Source organism: Micropterus salmoides, unplaced genomic scaffold (genome assembly GCF_014851395.1).
Source record: "Micropterus salmoides isolate LMB-PRFRI ecotype aquatic unplaced genomic scaffold, ASM1485139v1 Ms_hic_scaffold_16, whole genome shotgun sequence".
NCBI classification, from domain to species: Eukaryota; Metazoa; Chordata; class Actinopteri; order Centrarchiformes; family Centrarchidae; genus Micropterus; species Micropterus salmoides.
Genome location: NW_024040707.1, coordinates 16,739,719 through 16,757,856, shown reverse-complemented (window position 1 = coordinate 16,757,856; position 18,138 = coordinate 16,739,719). Strand labels below are relative to the sequence as shown.

General features: G+C 41.0%; 2 protein-coding genes across 3 annotated transcripts in view; one reads left to right on the top strand and one right to left on the bottom strand.

Annotated features, from left to right (window-relative positions):
• cacna2d3a (calcium channel, voltage-dependent, alpha 2/delta subunit 3a) overlaps positions 1-18,138 on the top strand; it is a 131,444-nt gene that overhangs the window by 100,546 nt on the left and 12,760 nt on the right. For both annotated transcript variants that reach the window (XM_038723463.1, XM_038723464.1), the window contains 5 exons: positions 295-372; positions 15,104-15,165; positions 16,397-16,441; positions 16,535-16,597; positions 17,954-18,024. In XM_038723463.1, coding sequence (XP_038579391.1) covers positions 295-372; positions 15,104-15,165; positions 16,397-16,441; positions 16,535-16,597; positions 17,954-18,024 — 319 coding nt within the window. The remainder of the gene's footprint in view (positions 1-294; positions 373-15,103; positions 15,166-16,396; positions 16,442-16,534; positions 16,598-17,953; positions 18,025-18,138) is intronic.
• Positions 5,481-10,722, bottom strand: LOC119906004 (leucine-rich repeat and transmembrane domain-containing protein 1). The gene is made up of 4 exons (XM_038723465.1): positions 10,342-10,722; positions 8,047-8,431; positions 7,712-7,917; positions 5,481-6,386 (listed from the first exon to the last, which is right to left on the bottom strand). The coding sequence occupies exons 1-4, from the start codon at positions 10,346-10,348 to the stop codon at positions 5,860-5,862; spliced, it is 1,125 nt and encodes a 374-aa protein (XP_038579393.1). The 5' UTR covers positions 10,349-10,722; the 3' UTR covers positions 5,481-5,859.

Sequence of the window (18,138 nt, the reverse complement as noted above, 5' to 3'; positions counted from 1 at the left end):
CTCAGGCTTTCCATTAGTGCCAGCTAATACAAGTGATCTGAAAGCCTCTTATTTACTTGCCGGACTTGCCTTGGATGCACTCTTCCTCTCAGGACTGTGGCAGTTAGCTGTAGCCATGAAATAGTACTCTGTGGTATTTATGCTCAGTGTTTCACCCTCGGATCACAGTTAGTGGTCAGGTCAGAACTAATATAAAGAATTATGACATGACTGTGACGTGAACTGTGTGTGTGTGTGTGTGTGTGTGTGTCTGTGTGTGTTGTGTTTGTGTGTGCTTTTATGCGTGTGGCTTAGGATCAGAAAACAAGAGTGTTGTATTGGCCAGTACTGCCATTCAGCTTCTGGATGAGAGGAAATCACCCATAGCTGCGGGTAAGTTCAGACTCAAGTGGCTCTGTCTTTCTCACACGTACTTCTACACCGACAGAGGCTGCAATATTCTCTTCTTACTTGGCTATGTCGGCTTTGTTTTCCTGGTCTACTGCTGTCTACCCCTACTTCTTTCCTCTTTTTTGAGTTGAAACACTCACTGCCCACATATACTGACCGTGCTGCTTTTCTTGTCCATGTGCTTGCCCCTGCATCAACATATGTTCAAAAGAAGGCGAGAGTTTAACATAGCACAGATATTATTTGCCTACATATAATAATAGAAACTAGCTTCATAAATGCCTTTTGTGCATTTGTTTTTTTGCCTCTGTGCTTATTTAAGGCATATTCTGGCCTAGAGGATTTTATTGTGGCCAGCTTCATGTCACATCCTGGTGACTCAGAAGCCCCACAATGTCACGCCCATATAATGCAACTTGGTGCAATAAGTTAATCAGTGGTATGAAGTTCGGCCCTTGTTCTGTTGAGCATCAACATGGTTTACTTAGGAAGGGAACTGCAGATTAAACTGAAGAAATGTGTAAAGGGGGAGGATAGAGAGATAGACATAAGGTTTCAAAGTAGTTATGGTATTACATTTACATTTATATTTACTTATTTGGAAGACGCTTTTATCCAAAGGGACTGATATTTGAGGAACAACATGCAAATCAGTAAAGTAAGAGAAGTAAGAGAAGTAACAATAGATAGTAGTAAGAGCAGCAATACTACAAGTAAGAGCTATTAACACATACTGCATCAATGGGATAAGTACCTAGGGGAAGCAATAAGAGTGAAAGGTGCCGTAGAATGGAAAACTGTATTTCCCTTGGCATAGCTGAATAAAATTAGTTCAGTAAATGTAACTGACATACCGTGAGCCTCAATCTCCATTGTTTCCTCCTTTATATGTATATCTCGCGCACCAAAAACCCCCCAGAAATGGGCAAATGCCAACAAGATCTAGATGTTACGTTATACCCCCAAAGTTACATAGACCAGCTTAAGTTCCAGAGTTAGCGGTTATACAAGGTCATAGAGCAACAGCTGTAGGTTGTGCAGTGCAGTCTCACAGAAAGCGCTTTTACGGTTATGAAAGAAAGGTAAATATTTTTAGTTTTCCCTCTGATGTCCTCTGCCTGCTTTGCCTCAACTCTGTAATGTTGGAAGTTTCCTAATGGACAGATACCTTTACTTGTTGCTAACCGCTAGCTGTTGCTAACAGTAGCTCCTGTTATCAGCTGGCTCTGAACCAGGGGTTCAAAGCTTCTGTAGTAATATCAGAGGTGTAACACAACCAACACAACCCCAAAGACACAGCTTCCAGTCTGGGCAGAATCAGCTATAGGACAGCTAGCTGCACGGCTAACTCAGTAGCAGCTGCTGTTATCAGTAGTTAGTTGCTAAAGTAGCCAGTAACATATCAAATCTGTGTGGAGGTAGAGTAACTGGAAGACATCGAAGGGAAACCCTAATAATTTTTTCTCCATTAACTCTGATCCAGTTTCAGCAGAAACAGAGAATAAAGTTGTGTTTTTGTACAGTAATCAGTGAGGCCTAAGCTGTTTCTCAATCTGCATTTTTGTCTGTGCTTGTGGACTGGAAACGTCGTTAGTCGCAGCCCAACCAATTAGCCCAACTTACCAATTCAAAAGTCTGCATCTAGCCAAGTACAGTGAAATACCCAGATGTGTTCTCGCTCTGCCTGCTTTACCGAGCCTGCATTGGTGGTGACTTGTGTGGACTTCGGATAGCCAGTATCCCAGAATGCATTTTGTGCCAACAAATGTAAATGGCAGTGGTGAGGACTCACAACTGTAAGTTATAATACTGCGGTTATTGTGACACAGAATGCAGTTTTAAGATTGTTTAAACTCCAAATGTCTGGTCGATTTATCAAGATGGAGCTGATTTGAAAATTTGCTACAATGTTTTCGGAGATGTGAGGTCATGCCCACTAACGGGACCAACTGTTCCAACTGCTAAATGACGGACTGTGTGCTCCCAGTTCTGGAAGTTTGTACTCCCGAGCCAAGTACAGAAAAAAAAAGTACAGAAGTCCGAACTTGGCAAACTCGATATTGAGAAACAGCCTTAGTCTCACAGAGCAGACCTTGATTTAGCCCGGTCCAGCTAAGCCCCGCTCCTCTTCTGTGCTTCGGGAAAGTGGGCTTTCAGGAGGGGGGCCTTAAAGAGACAGGAGCTAAAACAGTATTTAGAAAGAGGGTGAAAAGAAGTGCTGAAGCAGTGGACAGTATGAGAAATATAATGTGTTTTTTGAACGTTAAAGCAGGTAAACATTTTCTAGTAGAAACCCTAAATACAAATATGAACTTGAAAATGAGCATTCCACGGCACCTTTAACAAATAGAGCAATCAAGACAAGCTAGTTGTAAGGAGATACAGGAAGACGAGCACAGGCAGTGCATGTTGGACATTAGGGGTTAGAGATGTTATAAGAGAAAGTCTTCTGGGACGAAATTAATTTTCAAGAGCTTCTTGAAGTTAGAGAGGGATGTATTATCTTTTGGAAAGTTGTGATATGACATCATTCATTGCCCACCTCTCCCCAAAGGCACAAGATGACTTCCAGTCAACGTTTTATGTATTATGGAACTAATGCAATACTGTAGAACTGTACAGCACAGATGATGGTGATGAAGTGCTTGCAGTAAGGTGCCTCTAACTTTCTTAATGTTCCTCTGCAGACCTTTTGGAAGTCCCCTTTTACATTGAAAGCTTTAGTAATCACGCAATACAGATGTCTTGAATGAGCAAATTATTCTATTCAAATACAGTATGTGGTGTATTGCAGACTTTTCCACCGTCCAACATATGCACCAAGGACCAATGTGGAGCACAGCTTTATATTAAAAACTTTGATGATTTCTATGTGAGTTCTCCTGTCAACAGATGAGGGCCACTAATGCCAGTAGAGGAATCTCAGAAAAATTATGTGGGCAAAAGAAAGGAAATCTGAAGAAAGGAGAAAGAGGAAAATCTTTTGGAAACGCAGTGATAAAATAAGAGAGGAAATAAAAGGGCAGAGAAAGAGAAAATTATTTCACGGTGCCTGAATGCGTTGACATGAAAGCAGTGCATTGTGGGTACTCTTGGCCACGGGGGAAACCACTGGAGCAGAAGGACAGAGATGGGAGTCTGTGTGGTGCCACAGCACACATGCATACAGAGTATGCATCAGATTTCTAGCAGAGCGGCGCATAAGCAGCCCACAGTTTACACCAACCCACAGTATTATTTGACCCTGTTGACTATTGTTATAAGATAATATCATTCTTTTAAATTCTGTTAAACAGCAATCCAAATGACTAATCAGTAACAAGGTTTCACGAATACCCTATTGTTACGTTGGGGACTGATATTCAGTAATAACAATCATGCTTGTCAGTCCGGGGATGTCTGTAAGGATGATTTTATATAAGAGAGTCAGATGGGAGGAGAGATGTAGGCTAGAATGCAAATTTAGCGTGGGCCGGTTAGGGCCAGTTTTCACTGCCCTGCGCTCCACTGAGCTGTAGACTTGTGAATACACTAATACACTAACTTAACAGGACAGGCTGATGACATCACACACCCTGGGCCCTGCAGACATTGCTTGAGTCACAATGTTACCGTGTGCGTACATACACGCATGTCTATGCCACTGTGTCTGTTTGTGTGTGTTGGTGTGTCAGTGTTTGTGGTCACATCCTGAGCCACGTGCAGCAAATCTGATGCCGTAATATTCAGAGTCATAAAACTCAGGTCAGGCGTTAAGACCAAAGGCATCTGTGTAATTTCATGTGCCTCCACAGTACTCCAAGTAAGTTAAATGTTACTAGTAATGGCAAATTATTATATATATAAATTATGTGTGCTTGTAATGTACACAGCTATCTACTTTTTTAATATAATCTAAAAACATTGCCTGAAATCTGTGACATTTTACATATATTAAAATAATTAAGACAGAAATCTGATCACCTGAAATTGCATTATGTAATGCTTTTGAATTCCCTTTTAATTGTACGACGGTTGGGCAATATATTTAAGGGAAATATAATGTCATAGATCCAGCATTTATTCAAATTTATCTCTGGCAAGTAGCTAATTGTTAAAATAATATCAAAAATAATCCACAATATTTCTGAGTTTCCCCATTATCTCTGTCAGATTATTTGACGAAATGATTCAACAGAAACCTCACTAACCACAAAAATGTTAATCGACCAGCAACACATTAAACTGAGAGTGGCAAAAACACTTTAAATGATATTTTCCTGCAACTTTGAGAAATTGGTATTGCTATCTGTGACTTTACCATATTTCCCAGTTTATTATAAACAAGGCATTCTGGTACTATGTCCTTACATAAACAGTTGGTGAACAGAAGGGAGTACACTACAAACATTGGCATTCACTCCAAAGTGGACATCTCTTTTTTCAAAATACCTCTCTTTTAAAGATATTTTCTCCATTTAAGGATGTATGCCTTCTCAAAGTAGTCGCCAAGTATACATACAGTAATCCGGTAAAATGTTTTCCTTTATTTTATATAATACATACTGCAGGACATGACTACCATTTAATGATCGGCATTAACTCACAAACAAGACTCTACTGATCTCAAAAACTATAGATCTAAAGGTTTGTATGCCTGTGTGCAGCAGGATGATAATTCAGGCTTATGAACCTGTAAAGTCATAGAAAAACAACAGGCTGAGTCCAGGTTTTGTTGTTGTTTTCATTTTAGTTTGTTTCATTATTGCTTCAATGAATTTCCCATCTCCACTTCAGTTGTCAGAAAAATATCCTTTAAGAAAACATATATCCTCTTTAAAACTATGTCACGTTATTAGGCACAGACTCTTATATCTCTGTAAATATGTGCATACAGTTAACATCTGCACACACACACACACACACACACACACAGAAATGAAACACTGACACAAACACTCATTCTTGTTTTCATACACTCACATCAATGATACAAAACAACTTAGATCAAAACTTAACTGAGAGCAGCTGCCTACTATGAGTTTTCAAAATTACCTCAAAATCAGACTCAGAATTATGAACAACAACCAAAAGACAACCAAACTCTGAAATCCATTTTATAAACACCAGAGCTTTACTATTATACCTACAAATACACAATTATAAATATATACCAATTTGTTCATATCTGTGATATGCATTTCTCAGACTAAATGGAATTGGATGGATTCTTTGGCCTGCCCCTCGAACCCGCATACAGTAGAAGATACTCTTCTCATCAGTGCATAGTCAAATACCTGGGGAATTTAGCTACCCAAGTCTCAGAAAGGAGGTGAACATACAAACACACTCACTCATAAAGAATCTCACTCTCTTCTTTTTTTTTTTCTCACAAACACACATGAACTAACACACACACGGCATCCAGAGACGATAAGGTTAAAGGGTTGAGGCCCAGATTTTAATGTCCAGGGTTCATGTTATCTTCTCCTAGGCGATAGCATTCTCCAGTGGTTCCTTCTCATCTGCTGTGGCATGATCTGCTCCCTGCGCTGCTGCCAACTCCTCGTTCTTCTTTAGCTCCCGCTGATATTTGGCCATGATAGCTGCGTAGGCGCAGCCATACACTGCTGCAGCCAGCATCATCAGACACACGATCCCACACACAACGCCAGTGATGATCACTGTGGCAATGGCGTGGCGCAGGTTGACGGGCCGCTGCCTCTGCTTAGGTTCACACTCTGGCAAACTCCCTCCTCCTCCTCCTCCTCCTCCCCCTCCGCCATAACCCTCCCCCATTGCCATGGGGACATGGAGAGCGTGGCTAGAGGGATGAGCATGGTTGCCATGGGTGTGGCCTCGCAGTAGCCTCTCAGACTCCAGGTGGTGTATGTTAGCAAAAAGGTAATGGTAGCTTGTGGTCATGCAGGCATGGAAGAGCTGGTAAGGGACTTTCTGCAGGTCTCTCTCCCTCATGTCGTCTGGCTGGGAGCAGAGCACCTCATCCACCACTCCACCTTGGGATCAGAGTTAAATAGTTAGATCAGAGAGGGAGGTAAAAGAAAGAATGAGGGGCAGGAAGGAGTATTGAAGCATGCATCAGTCAGTTGTTGTGTATTATAAGCACATTTCCTGCTGTTAATTTTCCCATTTCATTTTTGACAGCTTACTACAGATGAAGCCACAATCACAGTCATAGCTGAGACTGAACCAGCCCATTACTTTAGATATTTATTAACCTAGGGTCTGATGGCTTTTTTTATATGGGCTGTAATAACAAGTGTCATATTATTAACAGCTCAATTACTGGCGACAAAGCGTAGTTAGGACTTCATCAGCTGCCCTCTGTTTGTCTCGTAAATCTCTTTATTATTCATCTCTCTGTATTCATGTCGAGCATGCTCTGTCACACACTTCCTTTCTGCCTGCCTGATTAACCACTGGCTTTCTATTAAGAACACATCCTTGTATCTGCACTCATTGTTGTGTTTTGCAGTAATTAGGATTTTCTTCCTTTAAGACGATAGTTGTGTCAGGGTAACAGGCATGTAGGCGGGCCAGCCAACTCAAAGCAAGCCTAGCTTTCACTGTACAGTGGTTATTTTGTTATCTAATGCATGCTGGGTTTGGTCTAGCATGGAAAATAATGTAGTCTGCAGTTTAACTCTTAATAACCCATATACACTCTATCTCTGGTTGTATAGATCAGGGCTGCTTCATAGAGTTCCCAACATCACAACATTATTCTTTTTGTCACTTTTTGCTAAGCTGTAGAGCAATTCAATGTGAACCACCAGTCACAGTAAAGACACTAATGTACAGTAAATGTTGTAAATCGTCATCGTAACATTGTCAAATATGGGTCTTACATGCATGTGGTCACCTCTGCAAACACAGCATTCATCAGATGTTAATAATAGTATTATAGCCCAAAAACAACCTACGTTCCTTCCACTGCTACACACCAAACAACATGAGACACACACACACACACACACTCTCATTCCACCATCTTTAATAACTGGACAGACTGTTAAGCCTGGTCTTAAATCCGCTATGTCAGATTTCTTCAAGGGCAAAATATATAAACATCATATCCATTTGGGGTCAGTCAGTCTATTTTAATCCTTAAAAGAGCCTCTCCTCTCACTGTGAAAACTGACCATTTTATTATAGAGTCCAGCCATTTCAACTCTTGTGGTTTTAGGATACTTGCTTGTGTTAAAGGTCATTATTACCATAATTTAATACCATGCCGAGCAGGAAAGGCAGTGAGTTGGATGAATGTTGGAAACATTACAGACATTCCCCAGCTACTGCCTAGAGCTACTAGTGGTCTAACCTTTAAAGAGGTAGGTCTCCAGCCAGAGTTTCAGGCCTATGAGCTGGCAGTCACACCTCCAGGGGTTGCCTCGTAGTGTGAGGCTGTCCAGGCGGGTCAGGGCCTCCAACAGGGAACGGTCCAATCGCGTTAGCCTGTTTTGCGCTAGGCCCAGGTGGCTGAGGTTCCTCAAACTGTCCCCTATGGCTCCAGGCAAACCCCACAGGCTGAAGGAAGGGACATGTCAAGAGAATGGGATGAGATACAATCAGTTACGTGGGATCAAGTTTACAGTGTGTATTGTTCAACAAACCGCAAATAATAAATTTGATCTTTTCCCTCTTCTGTTGCTTAACCTGTTGTGTGAGAGGTCAAGGTGTGAAAGCGAGCGGATAGGTCCAAGCAACCGTTTGTCAAGCTCTCTCAGGCTGTTGTAGGCCAGGCTGAGGCGCTGTAGAGTTCTGAGACCCAGCAGAGCAGTTGGTGAAACAGATGTTATAGAGTTATTAGATAGATCGAGAATGCGGACAAGGGGTATTTCGCGAAACGCCATTGATCCCAGTCCCCTGATACGGTTATCTTGGAGATACAGTTCTTGGGTGTCTGGATGCAGTCGTCGGGGGATGTCATATAGGCCTCGACCCCGGCAGTCTACTACTTTAGTGTTGCTGTTGCAGCTACACTCCTTTGGACAGGCGTGTGATAAAGACAGGAGGGAGAGGAGGGCACACACCAGTACCACTGTGGAGACAAGGGGACACAATATTGAATTAGACATCTAAAAGTATGCATGTGCATTTGCAGCAAAATACTAAAAGGAAAACAGCTACATATATATATATATATATATATATATATATATATATATATATATTGAAAGTTTGAAGATTTTATTTTCCAGGTTGACTAAAGATTCAGCAATACCCTGTACTATACTTTTACATTATTGCTTACATTCACACTACAACTTCAGCTCTTCACCTGCCATCATAACCACCTTAGCTGAAGTAAATAAATGCTTTTGTCACAGAAGACATTAAGTGGTCAAATAAATTCCAAGATTGATACTTTGGTTTGGCATGAATATATGAAATCCATTTGAAAATGAAGTCTTTAGAAAATAATGCAGTTCACTTGCAATAAACAGGAAAGTAAACTTATTAGTAATATGCCAACTCCTACCCCCCACCCACCCCTTAGACAGTTGTCCTTGGTGACTTCACCAAGGCCTCATAACCCTTCACCCACACTACACCCACACACAAATCCATACACAGCAGATATTGGGTGTCTGATTCCCTTTGAGTTGACTTCACATGTCCATTTCTTGTGGAACATTACATCAGTATTTATAGCACTGGCTGGACTAGCTCGAGGCTTGATGAAATGAAGCTCAGACCCAAGCCTGGGCATGTAACTAGCTTGCAAGTCACACTCATACTGTAGATCCTGAACAGATAGATTTGCTGCACCACGTTTATCTCCACAGGCACAACAGCTAAATTGAAAATGTTATTCTGAGCAGTTTGGTAGCCATTTTCCTAACTGAGATTGTTTAATGTTTTCTGAAATGGGAATTTTCTAATTTTCTCCTATATCAAGCGGCATGTATCTTCACCTAAATTATGCCTTTGTGATGAGGCAGCTGTGAGTCTCATATCACTGAAACATTTTTCCAGAATAATTTTAGCAAACACTGTGCAGCTATTAATCAAACAACCTTTGGGGAATGTTGAATTTGAATAGGACAGCACAATCTAACTTCTGTGTTCAAACACCGCATAACAGCTATTTAGCATTCATCACTTAACCAGCAGTATCACTTGGAAAATACTAAAGCCGTTGTCCCTGTTCTTTGAATAAACACACACAGTGACAGTGTCCCATATACAAGGATGCAATCATCATTTCGCCTCTGCGTGACGGTTGGACTTCTTGCTGTGGATTGTGATTTACAGATTTAAAAATGTCCAGGCGCTCCCAGGTCTAATCTCAGGTGTTAGTTTGGTACAGTGCCTCTTGGCAGTGTTACTGTTATGGTATTATGTTGCTTGCTTCAACAAAAAAACATCAGAACATGGTTGGGTTGAGATTTAGCGCGCTGTAGTGCAAAGCCCTGTGTTAATTGCATCTATGTTTGTGAAAAATGAGAATATGAGAATGCAAGAATGCATTTAATCACGTGCACTTACTCATAAAGAAGCTCATATACATATAATGCATACATGGGCACATAATAAACAGCCTCAGACCAGTGGAGCGTTGTAACAGCAGCTCTGGAATGAGGTCAACACAGGAGAATGGCTCTTTGCTCTGATGGGTCCCTCCAGCCCAAAGTACACACACAGAGAAGCTTGTTATGACATGCACACACAACCCACAGCAAGTACCACTTTAAATCAGCTTGTTACCAATGACAATACCTATTTGCAACAGGAACCACTAGATAAAACTAATGTACAACTATAAACATAAAATAATGTGGATGTAATGCTGATGTGTGTTGCATCTATGCTTTATAATCACTCAGTTATACGACATACTGGCCTTAGCAGCTGATAGCATCCCACCTTGCCATGCATACACACACATTATCTTTTACACAATTACACACAAAATGTTGTTATCCTTCTCAGTGATGGAGCTCCTACCTCTCATATCTGCCAGTCGTTCCTTGGGCCGCTGCGTTCGATCTTCTTTTAACTCCCTTTTTGGATTCTATTGACTGTCATTGGTTGATCCATTAGACGCCAATAAGGTTGAGATTAGCTGTCCTGACTTACGTCTGTGTAGGCTGATATGGTCAATAGGAAGGAATTAGTGCAGGATCCCCAACACTGCCTGCACGGGCATGAAACCCCATCAGAGCGGGCAGATCAGAGCACAGAGCTTGCTGCCAGCCAGCCAGTCTGGGAATCACTGGAGTTAGGGGGCTCTGCCTCTCTCTCTCTCTCTCTCTCTTTCTCTTGCCTGATATCTCTCTCTCTGTAACTCTCTCACTGTCTCTTACCCTCTCTTTCTGCCTCTTGTATTTTTCTTCATGCTGTTTTGCCTTTTCCCTTTCCTCTTGCTTGATTTTATTTTATTTCTGCTCCTCTGTTCAGTCCATATCAGCACTCTGACCTCTCTGCGTGTGTGTCTCTCTCTCACTCTTTCTGTTTTTGCTCGCTCGCTCCCCCTTGTCCCCAGTTGTATTGGTGAGTGTGAAGGTGTGTCATCTCCCAGCGGACAGCTGTGCCTCTTAAATCACAGCATGCACACGAATGCTGACAATCACCTTATCTCCAATCGCTCTGGCAAGAGTTGAACAAGACAAAATTAGATCTGGATTGCGATGTGTCTACCCACAAACACAACATTCAAACACTTCAACACACAGTGATCACAGTCGGAGGATGCCCGTTGCCGTGGCATGCTCTGATGATATTATGCATGAGCCGTTGGCAGAAGGGCTGGCAGAACACGCCCCCAGCACAGCAACACAGAACGCACGAATGCACACATAGGCATGCACACACGCACACAGCAGGATATTAAGCTGTTGCAGGAAATTTACATGGATTGTTTTTTTTTGCATGTAAATGGATTGACTGTTACGCTAAGAGCTCATAGGTCGCTTGAAGGAGAAGCAAAAAATGGACAAAGGAGGAGATGGGAAGAGATTAATGATCACATCATTTTTAGCGATGAATATGATTAAGCTTACAAGCTGACCTTGGCTTGTAGTTCCCTCTCTTGTATTTGCCCTCCTGTCCATCCATATTTCCATCCTTTTTCTCTGCTGAAGGGCATGACAATTATTTTCATTCTGTCATATACAGTAAAAATGTATGCGCGTCTCCAGTGTTATATTTAGTTATGTGTGAAGATATCAGCCTTGAGCGATTAATGAACACATGAATATAAATAAATGCACATGCACACACATACACGCTTGCATCCGCACTCACATGGCACACTTGAGCGATCATGTACACATACAGTCCATAGGCAAATACATCCTCAAATGTGTGATGACACCTTTGTATTTGCTAAAAGCCCATATGGTTGATGTGTACAGACAGTCTCTTGTGTTTGTGATGCAATGTCTAAAAATGTTAAGCATCAAGTTGTACAAAAAATAAGAGAGAGAGAGAGAGAGAGAGAGAGAGAGAGAGAGAGAGAGAGAAAGAGAAAACATGCTTTACCTCCTCCCCTGACCAGATGGTCACACATTATCACCATGTGCATTTCCTGTGATGCATTTAATGCATGTGGCATTAAGGCCTTAAGGGCAAACTATAAAGATAGTTTGCATGATTTCCATATGATCTTTTCTATTTAATCTTATGTCAGAAAGGTATTTAAGATTTGGCCAGATTTTTTAGAATGTCAATTCGCACAGAAAGGCGAGCCTAAGTCTTGTAGACTGCTGGCATCCTTAACAACAGCCTCCTGCTCTGCTCATCCTCCGAATGTTGCTCTCCATCTTGACATGATCCGCCCCTGCACTGTGTAGCTGCTGTGGAATTCACCACCAAATTTGCAAATCACTACATCTCTCGGATAGCTCTGTGGATGTTTGTGACCCTTGTTTGTGAGTTTAAGCTTGTCCCAGAGGTGTTTTTGCTGTCAGGATGTGAATTGATGCATACACATTCAAAGAGAAACACAAGCATACACACAACACACTTATGTTTGCCCTCGCTACAGTACTTACCTGGGAACATACGTAGACACACGTGGATGCAACCTTGTGCTGATGGATGTATATGTTTATACAATCCTCATTAGAATCCCAAAAAGCGGTAGGATTTAAACCGGTTGTCATCTCTCTCTGCATGGAATTGCACTCATAGGAGATTGGTGATAGGGTGGATTTGGAGTGGATTTTATGTCTCTTCATCTTTGGACTCATAAACCCAGCTCAGGGCATAAATATCCCCAAGTTCTTAAATCATACCTAGGGAAATTAAATGTCCCCCCATGGTACAAAAAATTCCCAAGCATTAGTGAGACATATTTGGGCTTTTGTCTTTTTGTTCTGAGCTGACTTCCAGGTAGCAGCCAACATCAGTGCACTTTTAACCTCTAATACAGATTTACAGAGAAAACCCCTGTGCTGCTCATATTGGATTTATGTTTCCATGAATTATTTTCTTTGCTGAACAAATATGAATCAGAATTCAAAGTATTTTTGTATGACAATTTAATTTGACCTCATCTTTTTACCATTCCTTTGTTTTACATCTTCTTTCTTTTGAGGAGGAGATTCTGTGTCTTTTATTGGCTTTAATGATCTAGGATCTCCCTGGTTTTATACCATGTGTGTTTCCATTGCTGTTGCCCAGCATCTTAAATTAGCCTCTCCTCCTGGGTTTTCCATGTGGGTGTAGAAATGGTGGGCTGCTGAAAGGATCTGGCAAAGCTTATGACGGGATAATCTGCACCTGTTCCTCTGGGCAAGGGCTAAAACAGGCCACAGCAGCACCCCGCTGCACTTAAACAATCATGCAAATGCAAAATTACACTTAAAGAAGTGCAAACCAGTGGAAAATCTCTGACTGATACTGAACTCTTCAGGAGTTGACATCAAACTTTTGGTATTTTATTTTTTTTGAGCTAATGCTTTAAGCTTTAAGTGAGTATTTTTATTTGGATCCCATCTACCCTCACTTAACTGTATCTCTCACAGTAACTCATTACTGTGTTTCTGTGTGTGTGTGTGTGTAATATCATACAAACAGCAAACTATTCTATTATATATACTACTGCTAATGACCTACAGTATAATAATGTAAATACAGTATATTATATTATTGACTATTTGTGTCCATTTGTTTGTAGAATCAGAACTGTAAAACAATATCAAATACTCATTTGTACAATATAACAGCAATTATTGTTAAATTATATAAGTATCTAATGGACAGTTAGACAATACAAAATACCAATAAAACAACAATAAAATATCAATACCAGTCAGATCAAATTGTTTCTAAAATAGTTATCAATTACTAAATAAGTTGTTCTTCAGGATATCTAAAAACATGATGCATACATTGTAAAATACCTTCTCCCAAATCCCATAAATGAATATATCTAGAATTTACAAAATGATTATTTTTTGCAAAAGGAATTTGCTGATCACGAATCTGGGACATCGGTTTTCAAATGAAATGTGTACTTGGCAATGTGTGGCTAGGACTCAGATGTTTTCAGCTATGAAACAAGGGTGTTGGTTGGTCATGGGCCACAATAAATTCCATAACTTTATTAAGCTGCAGTCTGGAGGTTGTTTTTCCCAGCGTGCTGGTACTGTTTTGGGTTATTTCACATTATTTTTCATAATGGTTCTGCAAATCTTTTTGGTTTGTTTGTTTTTAATTTGCATTTTATTTAATTGTGTGATGTTTAAGCTTCCAGTGCTTATTCTGCCCCTTGAAAATATATATATTACTATTACACCTTGCATTCAGTCTTTTTGCATTTTCCTTTTGTAAGTGTGAAATACCTTCGTTATGACAGACATAAAGACAACATTCAATAGTCTATATGGCATTGCAATTAATATATAAGTGAGATACAGTAGATAAAGATTTGTTTAATACCTGCGGCTGCTCTGAATTTGTATGAAAATTTTGCTTGTGGAAAGACATAGACCCCCAAAACCATGGCAAACTCCCACTGAGAGAAAGCTAGGGTTCTTTGAGTCTCAGTAGCAGGGGGTAAAGGGAGAGGAGGGAAGTCAAAGCCTGTTGTGAATGTGTCTATCTTTCCTGAGCCAACTCTGAAAAAGCTGACACATTTAATGTCAGCGACTGTTTTTTTTCTGGGCAAGGAATTCTGGTCAGATCTGTGCATTTAGGAACCTGCTGGGATGAGGCTTATGGAAGTAGGAACAACTCTGTATACCAACTCTGGAAATGCCTGCCGGGATAACAACAGGGAGGCAGACTGCGGAATGAGATGGATTTCATTGAACATTTGTGCAAATAGTACATATTATGCACGCACGCACGCACACACACAGCCTCCCAGATAAATAAGAATCAGAATCAGAAATAATTTATTGATCCCTGAGGGGATAGTCTTGTGTTACAGTTTGCACAACAATGCATTTACAGAAACAGAAATAATAAGGTCGATAAGTAGATAAGTAGAAGATATAAAGAAGATATGAATATAATAAATATATAAATATAACAATATAAATAGGCGTGTGAGTGTAAGAACATGTATGATACAGGGTGTCATTGCACAGTAGGGGTTCACTGCAATGTAAGTGTATGCATGTCTTTTCCATCAGTTTTTTGTTAATGAAAGATAAACTTATTAATGATCTCTCTCTCTTGCCTTGTGTTGTGATAAAGCTCACAGAAGACAAAATTGTCCTGTTGCTGCATCTCAGTGACTATGTTATCTCTCTTTCAGCTGTGGGTATCCAGATGAAACTGGACTTCTTTCAGAAGAAGTTCTGGACAGCCAGCAGACAGGTGCACATGCACAAATACACACCCGGCCTGTTGACACATTCACATGTATAATACAAAGCTAAAATAACCTATAGTAACTAACGTACTATCCAACGAAGGTTAAAATCAAGGGCAACTGGACTTGGTTGAAGATACTGGAAGACGTTTCGTCCCTCATCCAAAGGACTTCTTCAGTTCTGACTGACTGGCAGGGAAACTCAGCTATTTAACCTCAGTGGGGTCGTTGGCCCGGGTCATCGATACCGCTGGTTCGTTAGTGTTCCTTGTTGCTGTGACGACAGTCGTTACAGTCGTTAGGACTACCTGTGGCCAAGACTGAACGACCATCGTTGGTATCTTCACCTGAGGCCAATAGGTTACGTTTGTTGAGTTTCCTGGGAAGTGATGAAAGGACAGCATTGTAAGTGGGGGATAAGTGGTGGCGTAGACCCCCTCCCCTGTTCAATGAGGGCTTCTCGACCCTGGTGTAGATGGCTTCCTTGACACCACTTTCAAACCATCCATCTTCTCTGTCTAAAATGTGCACCTGGTGGTCCTCAAACGAGTGTCCTCTGTCCTTCAGATGTAAGTAGACTGCAGAGTCTTGACCTACATCTGAAGGACAGAGGACACTCGTTTGAGGACCACCAGGTGCACATTATTATTGGCTTCAGGTGAAGATACCAACGATGGTCGTTCAGTCTTGGCCACAGGTAGTCCTAACGACTGTAACGACTGTCGTCACAGCAACAAGGAACACTAACGAACCAGCGGTAACGATGACCCGGGTCAACGACCCCACTGAGGTTAAATAGCTGAGTTTCCCTGCCAGTCAGTCAGAACTGAAGAAGTCCTTTGGATGAGGGACGAAACGTCTTCCAGTATCTTCAACCAAGTCCAGTTGCCCTTGATTTTAACCTTCGTTGGATAACTATGACCTGGATGACTGAGAATCTTCATAGACATCTAACTAACGTGTAGTACGTTTATTTGCCTAATAAAAGTAGTTAAAAAATACTTTGTTTTTGCTTTAGCTTTTTTAAGTTATAAATATTTAATGACTCAAGGACCTGTGAAAGTTGTTTAGATGTTTTGGTCGAACTTTGTGAAGGTCATCAGTCTGTTTGACTGTCCATTTTGGAAGACAGTAAAGGTTTTCAGCTGACAAAAGGAATCTCGACCAGACAGCCTAAATATTTGGTGTGACACCCAGACACAGCATGTAGATATCTTCTTTTTTTTCATTTTACAGTGTGCGGCATTAGATGGGAAATGCTCCATAAGCTGTGACGATGAGGTAGGTCAGCCTTACTTTTTTAAATCAACCGTCCAAGATTCTGTCACTTTTACTTCTCACAGCAGCTTTACCACTTTGCTTCCTGTTTAACAGAACATTAACTGCTACCTCATCGACAACAACGGCTTCATTCTGGTAGCAGAGGACTATACGCTGGTAAGACATCAACACGCAAAGACAAACACATAGACACTTCGAGCCAGATATGGCAAGATCAAAGAAAATTATTCATTTCAAAGTAGTCATGGTTAGAATAAATACATTTGTACATTTATTTTTGTCTTTCATGCAAGCAGAAAAATCGCATGTTATTTTAATTCAAGATGAGCTGTTAGACCAGCAATATTGGGCGACATTTATAGACATTGTGTTGTACGAAGTGTGAGTATACAATGTTTATAATGCAAGGATTGAGATTACATCAGAGTAGATGTGTATGAGTCCAAGACTGAGCTAAAAATGTTTAAGTTTTCCTATTATATAATATTTTTCCTGCATCTCACGCTTAGTGTTGTTCAGATTGTGCTCAAGGAGACACAGTGCTGCCCTAGCACATACCCTCTGCTTAGCTGTCACCAGACATGCTGTCACTCTGGCTTTGGCTCATCTAGAAGCCAGTCCGCTGGCTGTCACTGCCCTTCCCTTCCCTTCTGCATGTTCTTTTCATGTGTCTCTCACTGGTTGGCTCCTATTCTTTATTCAGTCGTAATTTGGAGGTGATGGAGCATTCAGGGTTGCACTTGTCAAGTTGTTTCATCTCATTGTTGTTACGTAGTGAAAGTGTCATCAACTAACAAGATAATGTGTATTAGTGATCCTTCAAAATTTTTTGGATTAAATTGTGTGAGGCTTGTTGAGTAGGTCTTTCCGGGAGAGCTGGAAGATCTACCAGGCTGTCATTTCGCCTGTGTCTGAAATGGCTAATGAATGCTAATGGTTTAATAGCTTTGTCCCTGTGGCATCACCTGGCTTGGAGCAGAGCACATATTTGTGTAGACATGGACAGGAAATATGGGGAGGGAGAGGGGCGCAAGGGGGGTCCCAAAGAGGTCACAGAACCTGCAGTGGAGAATAGCACTCAGAGGCCTTATTCAGCTAAATCTAAAGATGAGACGGTTGTTCTTTTTGCAGACTATCTGAAACTGCTTCCCATGTGTTTGTGCAGTGTCACCAGGTTATGTGTGTTTGGGACAACCAAACTGACAGGCTTTGGCTTTCTCAGTTCTGTCCCTAAAAAGGCTGTAAGGGTGTTTGTATCACTGATTTTTCTCTCTGTCCATGGCCACTTGGTCATTGGCGGAGCTGATGGAAGGGCCCCAATAGACAATTTAGCAACGTTAAGAGGGATGTATGCTTTAGCGTTGGGAAATTGTCATCCAATCTGATCTGAACTTTAGGACATCTAAGAGCTTCTAGCATTATAAACACATAGTTTTAAGGGATTGTTAGTTTTACATTTTGTTATGACTTATCATATTAAATAAAACCAAACTTCTTTCTCTTATTTCTCAGACAGGGAAATTTTTTGGAGAAGCAGAGGGAGCTGTAATGAGTAAGCTTCTGCATATGGGCTCTTTCAAGAGGTAAGTATTCTGAACTGCATGTATGTGTGTGTGTAGGTGTGTGTGGGTGGGTGTATGAGTGTGTACTTATACGTGCCAGCACAAGTGTATGTGCATGCATGTGCGTCAATGTAT

Coding starts and splice junctions, on each gene's coding strand:
- LOC119906004 (XM_038723465.1), bottom strand. Junction 7,918..8,046: donor CTTGACCTCTCACACAACAG/GTTAAGCAACAG, acceptor CCCTTCCTTCAG/CCTGTGGGGTTTGCCTGGAG. Junction 6,387..7,711: donor GGAGACCTACCTCTTTAAAG/GTTAGACCACTA, acceptor TCTGATCCCAAG/GTGGAGTGGTGGATGAGGTG.